This window comes from Egretta garzetta, unplaced genomic scaffold, assembly GCF_000687185.1.
Source record: "Egretta garzetta isolate BGI_Z169 unplaced genomic scaffold, ASM68718v1 scaffold53, whole genome shotgun sequence".
Classification (NCBI taxonomy): domain Eukaryota; kingdom Metazoa; phylum Chordata; class Aves; order Pelecaniformes; family Ardeidae; genus Egretta; species Egretta garzetta.
Window position 1 is genome coordinate 2,692,014 of NW_009259312.1, and position 7,173 is coordinate 2,699,186.

General features: G+C 47.8%; 1 protein-coding gene across 1 annotated transcript in view; it reads right to left on the reverse strand.

The window, feature by feature from the left end:
• Positions 1-3,461: 3,461 nt before the first annotated feature.
• CUNHXorf56 (chromosome unknown CXorf56 homolog) overlaps positions 3,462-7,173 on the reverse strand; it is a 4,867-nt gene continuing 1,155 nt past the window's right edge. Inside the window, exons 3-7 of the mRNA XM_009636394.2 lie at positions 7,141-7,166; positions 6,390-6,528; positions 5,773-5,862; positions 5,530-5,622; positions 3,462-4,753 (exon numbers count right to left, since the gene is read on the reverse strand). Of these exons, the coding sequence (XP_009634689.2) occupies positions 4,691-4,753; positions 5,530-5,622; positions 5,773-5,862; positions 6,390-6,528; positions 7,141-7,166 (411 nt within the window). The 3' untranslated portion in view covers positions 3,462-4,690. The remainder of the gene's footprint in view (positions 4,754-5,529; positions 5,623-5,772; positions 5,863-6,389; positions 6,529-7,140; positions 7,167-7,173) is intronic.

Genomic DNA, 7,173 nt, shown 5'->3' on the forward strand with positions numbered 1-7,173 from the left:
TGGGAGTGAGGGGCCCAACACTGAACCCAGCATTTGAGGGGCAGCCTCACCAGTGCCCAGGAGAGGGGCACGATCACTGCCCTGCTCCTGCTGGCCACGCTATTCCTGATATGTATCCTCCACAGGAGCTGTGCCCAGCCCGGCATATCACCCCTTTCCTGGTGGGGAGCAGCAGGCAAGCTCCTGTAACGCTGCTTTCATCTCGGCCCCTCGCCCAACAGCCGTAAATCCCAGGTTTAGGAGCTGTTGACACAGCACAGCTGCACACGGGGTCGTATGAAACACTTGTTGGTGGCTGGGGCAGCTGGCGAGCAGTACTGGATGTTTGGAATGGCTGGGTGCATGCCACCCCCCCTGGGCCGGGCTGGCCGTGGTGCCAGGGGGCTGCAGGATGGGGCTGCCCCTGCCTGCCTCCTGCCAGCTCTGCAGGGCTGGAGGCTGCGAGGACCACCCTTTGCCTGGAGGTTTGGGTGCTGGGCAAGGGGAGGCAGGGGCAGCTGCCCTCTTCCTAGGGGGATTAGGGAGGCACTGATGGCAACAGAGGTGGGAGCAGGGGTCTGGGGTTCGCCCCAGGCAGCAGGAGAGAGAGATGGCTGAAATCCACTCAAAAAACCAGCATGCTGTGGCCAGCTAGGTTCATAAGATCTCCCCAGTGGAGAGCTACAAGGCTTCCTCCCCCATCCCTCAGAGCCCAGCCCTGCAGCCTTTTAAAGAAGCCCATAATTTTTATTTTATATTTTTAAATGCCTGGATGTGGCGGTGCCCCATGGACCTGTGGGGCTCTTTAGGACAGCACCAGCAAAAGCTGTCTAGTTTGATTTTTGGCTGATCACTCAGTGCTGTTCCCAAGCTGATCGCATTGTCATACACAAAAAATTAGCATGCATTTATTAATATACATTGCAATAGTCTAGGGAGTGAGAGCGAGCCATCTGTATGCCAGTCTAGCAGGTGAAATAGCAGAAACACAGATCCAAGGATGTAATAGCTGACCAGAAATATTTGCCTTCAGGTTTCGAGGCTGAGCTCCACACGTGGCCCAGCCACCTGGCCGCTGCCGGGCACCATGGTGCCATCACCCATGGGGGTGCATGTGGAACTGGGGAGCTGAGTGCGTCCCAGCTGGGGCTCGCTGCTGCCCTGTCCCACAGACAGGCAGACCCTCGCTGTGGGGTGCTGGGCTCAGTGCCCTGCACGGCTCCCTAGAGCACATCCCAGGGCATGAGGCACCAGCCATGGGTGAAAAGCAGGGGAACTGTCGGTGCTTGCTCCCTTGAAGGCAGCTTGCTGCCCTGTGCAGCTGTGCTGAGGGGGAACATCTTCCTCTTGCCATTAATCTGCCCGGAGCCCAGGTAAGATAAATGCCAATAAAGCCGTATACCAATTTCTGAACATGCCTTGGTGTTATCCAGCACCCTGGAGCCCCTGTGACGGCACCAGCTGTCTGCGGGGAGGCCCCCACGTCGCTCCCCAGGTACAGCTGCGATTAACACCGACAAGGTTGCATTCACCATTACTGCTTCTCTTCAGTGTTTACAAACTGGGGGGGTGGGGTGGGGTGGGGTTTACAGATTACGAGGAACAAGGCATCATTGCTATACATGGAGCTATTCTGACATGGTAACTCAGACTAGGTTCTTAGAATCATAGAATCACAGAATCATCTAGGTTGGAAAAGACCTTTAAGATCATCGAGTCCAACTGTTAACCTAACCCTGCCATCCCACCACTAAACCATGTCCCTAAGCACCTCGTCTGCCTGGCTTTTAAATACCTCCAGGGATGGGCACTCCACCACTTCCCTGGGCAGCCCAATCCAATGCTTAACACCCCTTTGGGTGAAAAAACTTTTCCTAATGTCCAACCTAAATCTGCCCTGGTGCAACTTGAAGCCGTTTCCCCTTGTTCTATCACCCGTTACCAGGGAGAAGAGACCAACACCCACCTCACTACAGCCTCCTTTCACCTTCTTGCAAAGGTGCTTGGAAACTAGACTAAGCCATGAAGCACACTAAGGTAAGTCTGGCCATGTGTGGCATTATTTTTGGAATAGATCCCCTCCTCCGACTTTTATTTCACACGCTACTTTGCTCGGCAATACCTCTGCATCCGGACAAGTTCTTATCTACAATATAGTGCTCAGTTAAACAAACAAAAAAAAATCTACCACCTACCTATATTTACAGATTGATAAAAACTAACCTTGGTTTTTATTGTAACACAAAATCCAACTTTTATTTGGTCTGAGCACTGGTGCAGATTACCCAGTTGCTGTCACGGTGTGGGAAACTGCAGAACGGCTAGTTTTATCTGTTGTAATAGGACATTTAATCAAGCATTTGAACTAGGTGCCCCTGCTTCCTGTTGCTGTAGTCAGCTAACATCTGTTAATTCATTTAGCTCTAGAAATGAAAAACCCAACTTGACTTAAATTGTTGTGAACTAGAGCTAGTTAGGGTAAGAAATATACTTAATTATGTATTTGATCAGATTCTGTGTGTTGGAGTTGTTTTAGCCATTGACTATTTAGCTAAAGAGTGTATTAAAAATATCTCAGGGACTGCTAACGTGACAAACAACATATATTCCCCTTTCTGGCTGGGTCTGTCAGCGAGTCCTGGGCTGAACTAGGCAGATCTCTAATGACAAGAATGAAAAACACTGACTGAACATGGGCTGGCCTTCTAAAAGCCAGAAAGGAGGAGTGCTCGTGCTGTGAACGCTGCCTGAGGCTGGAGGCACGCAGCTGAGGAATTTGATGACAGATACTAACTGCTTCTTCGGACAACTTGTGCTGAGCTGTGCACTCATCAAGTTTCTTTTCTACCTCACCAAACTGCAAAGACAGTCCCAGCCCCACCTGGCAGCTCCTTTACAGCCCCGCATCAGCTGAAGCCCCACGTTTTGTCCCTAACTGTAAATCACAGTCCCCAAGCCAGACGTTGTTCTGGCTGTCACCCGAAGCAGGACTGTACTGCAGCCTTTATGACAACTGGAGCCTAAGTCGTCTGTATCCCAGCAGACCTCACACGGTTCAAAACCTATTTTCAAATTTCAAAGTCTCTGACTCCTGCTTGGAAAAAACTTCCTAATTTTTCTAGAGACCAACCTGTGGTTATTTGGGGCTTGCATCGCTCCCAGAGGAACCCTGAGGCCCTCACCTGGCTGGGCTGTGCTACCACACTTGGAAAAGGGGTTTGTGTGACAGAGTTGTATCCACTGACTCCTCCTGCCCTTCCCAAGTATTATACAACACCTTATAATTGCTTAACTGAAGAGCCCCTGGACATAGGCTTCTGGAAATAGGCTTCAGATTAGCAGATGATTAGCAGTGAACACAACCAGCACTGCTTGAGTTAACCTGAACACATGCTTACCCGGCCTGGCATTAAATTGGCACATGACCAGTGCATCCCAGCAGAGTTCACTCCGTCCCTTATACCTTTATTTTCCCAAAGAAAGGAAGGAGAGATCCTTAGGCTAAGCAGACCTGAGTTTTCCCAGTCAGGGTTACAAAGCAAGATGGAAAATCTTTATTGATTACAGGAAGTCTTCTGCACTAATTATGGGAGATGAAGGATCTTGTTCATCACGTTATTTTACGATACTTGGTAGAGTAAGAACACCCTAGGAAAAGGATTTCAGTTGAAATCCGTAACATGGTATTTAATCCCAAGTAGACCAACAAAGACATGGGGTATACACCACTGTTATTACATCATGCAAGAGACACAAAATATTATTTCCAAAACAACGTACTTTACACACCAATTCCTAATGTTGTCTTTATCCAAGTCCTTAGCAGTCAGTGCATTCAAAACAATTTTTCCTTCTCCATCACATTTTACAACTCCAAATACTGACACTGTTTTGCAGAACGGGTTAGTTCAGACGTGCAGATGTATTCTACTTTAAATGACTGCCAATTGTAGCAGTAGCTTCCAACTACACATTTGTACTCATTAGTGGTATAATACGCAGGCAGTTCTTGTTGTCAATAGTTTAAAAGAGGGTTGGATTTCATGTTCCTGTATCGGGCAGTATTTGCTGGGACACTGTAATTCTGTACAACTGTGACTTCTGGATGTTCAATAGAGAACTAGAGCCATAGCCAAGCTTGTGCTGGCTACCTTTAACAGCCTGTCTGCTGGTCAGGGTGAGCAGCAGCACGATACTCAAGCCTTGCATCTGAGTCGTTCCAGACTGTTGGAATGGCATGTCCCTCAGGCTGCTGCATGTTTTGGACACATTTAAAATAACAAAATGAAGAACAGGCACAGAGCATACTTTTGTAACTATTTCTTTGTTGTACAGCTCACCTATTGTTCTAATGCATTTATGGAAACCTTACATATTTGAAACAACCAAAATAAAAAAAAGACAGATCTCTAGAGTGTGTGCTGAACTCAGAAAGGCACTCAGCGAAGATTTTCCCAAAGGTAAACATTCTGGCTGGAACAGCTTGCTCTTACCACTGGGTCTGTAGAGAACTGCAGTTTCAGCAAAGTCTCCAGTGCTGCTGGAGTTATTAAAATCGGTACCAGAGTATCACAGATTGGTACTCATCCTCCAAGCTGGTTGTAGTATGTTGCACTTCAACATTGTCTGTTACTTCTGCTCTGTTGACAGATCTGTGATAGCTCCAGGTAGCTTTCTCCTGTCTCCAAATACCCAGCAGATGTGCAGCATTTCATTTGAACTGGTTATCAATCAGGGTTCCTTTCATCTTGGCTTTCTTGGCTTCCAGCTCAGCCTGATTAAGGAAATTAAGACAGAATGAAATAATGTCTGAATACGTTTCCCTTCAGTGAGGTTTGGTCTTCTTGTTTGAACACTGTGAGCTTTTCACACGAGGAGCAAGAGTAGCTCAATTTTTTTGCTGACTCCCTCCTCCCCTGAGGTACAAAACGAGGACCACCTTTAAAATCATAAAAAGCCCAAGACTAACTGCACAGGAGACAATTTCATACTTTCTGTCTTCAGGTGGAAGCTGCACACTTCTCTCCTCCCCCCCCCCCATCTACTACTCTCCTGTCACAGCAGGTAAGATCAGCTGTGATGTTCTTGCCATTAATTCTTCAAGCAAACTTTTCTGGTAGCAGCTGAGCTGGCAGGTCCTCCACAAGGACCTCAGCTTGCCCTGATGCCTCACAGCAAAGACCTGCTCTGCCAAGCAGGCTTGAGAGCACAGCTAATGCTCTGGGGTGCTCTGGTTGGCAAAGCCATGGCCTGATTTCCCTTTCCCTTGTTCCTTGTCCAACAGGTCATGGAAAGTCTCCCTGCAAAAGGTCTGCTGGCTGTTCTTCAGTTAGCTTTACAGGTAATTGCATAAGATTTTAAGTTCAGGAGGACTACAAGAACATTACTATAAAACCTGTGAAGGAAAAATCATCCTCTCAAAGCTAAAAGTTACCTATGACTGTACCAGGACCTCTCTATACTTATACTGGTCCGATCTGCAAGATCACTTTTGTGTTCAAAGCCAACAGATGTCAGGGATTCATGTTCAACATCGACGAAAACACTCACCAACTCCTGTAGCCTTCTTTTGCTCATGCCTTTGCGTTCCAGCTGTTTCTCGATCACTTTTGCATTCTGTGCATAGGAGTCTGCAATCTCCCTCTGAAACACACACACAATGTCACTTTGCAACAGCAAACCCCAAAGTAACACCACCTCATCCAAATGGTGAGACGACCACTGGCTCTGATCAGTGCCTGAGGCAGCTGCTCAGTTTAGATGTGACTGCCACTAAGGGCAGACAAAACTCACTGCTTCAATCTCCTCCTCCTCTTCATCAATTGTGGAGACTGTGACAGAACTGAACTTGCCCATGTCTTTGGTCCGTTTGGTCATCATCACCTGGGTGAGAAGCAGGGTATTTTGTTAAACCTTGGCAGCAGTTGTACCACTAAGGATCACTTCCCCCTCCAAAGCTTTTAAGGCTTTTCATGCAAGTCATTAAGATTACCTGAACTCCGTGGGTGGCAAAGGAGAATAATCCCCAGTGATTTCTGGGCTTAGAGCTGTCATGAGCAGAAGCAAACTCACTGACATACATTAGACGAGCCAGATTTTGAGAATCACTGTGCAGACTGCCAGTCTGACCCACTTACAAATGGAAATGTTCTGGTAACTGAGCTATAACATCAGGCACAGTCTAGATTTCCAAGTTTATTTTGCTTTCTTTTAGTGCTAGGACTCTAAGCTGCAGTGACCTCTGTAAACCAATACTTAAGGCAGACAAGGAAAAGACACCAAACCGAGTTTTTGTTTAGAGGTTCCTTTCTTCCTTTTTTCTCCCCTCTACCCCCGCCATTAAGTGATTTCACTCACCACACCTTTTTGAAAGGCAGAGACAGCCTTTTTGCTTCTCTAAAGCGAATTACCTTTTTGGGAGGTTCTTGTTTCTGAGTATATATGTTTGTTTTCCCAAAACCTTGGCCAAATTTGACCACAGCACCGTCAACAATGAACGTCACAGGAGCATTTTTCTGTTGGTGTTGATAAAAGAGCAGCAGTCCGCACCTGGAAACAGAAACCTGTGAGGAAGCCCAGATTCTGGATTCCTACGGTTACCTCACAAACACATTTTGAAAGTCACTTGTTGTGGTTTAACCTGGCAGGCAGCTAAATGCCACGCAGCCGTTTGCTTATCCCCCGCTCCTTCCCCAGTGGGATGGGAGAGAGAATCAGGGAAAAAAGTAAAACCCAAGGGTTGAGATAAAGACAGTTTATAAAAAGAATAACAGTAATAATGGTAAAAAATATACAAAACAAGTGATGCACAGTGCAATTGCTCACCACCTGCTGACCAATGCCCAGCCTGTCCCCAAGCAGTAGCTGCTGCCCCCGGCCAACTCCCCCCAGTTTCTATACTGGGCACGACGCCGTATGGTCTGGAATAGCCCTGGGGCCAGTTGGGGTCAGCTCTCCCGGCTGTGCCCCCTCCCAGCTCCTTGTGCCCCTGGCAGAGCAGGGGAAGCTGAAAAAGCCCTTGTCCAGCGCAAGCCCTGCTCAGCAACACCTGAACCATCAGTGGGTTATCAGCCGCCTTCTCATCCTAAACCCAAAACGCAGCGCCATGCCCGCCGCTAGGAGGCAAAGGAACTCCAGCACGGAGCCGCCGCGGTCACGCACTTGCCACACTTCTTCCTGAACTGCCGCTCGATT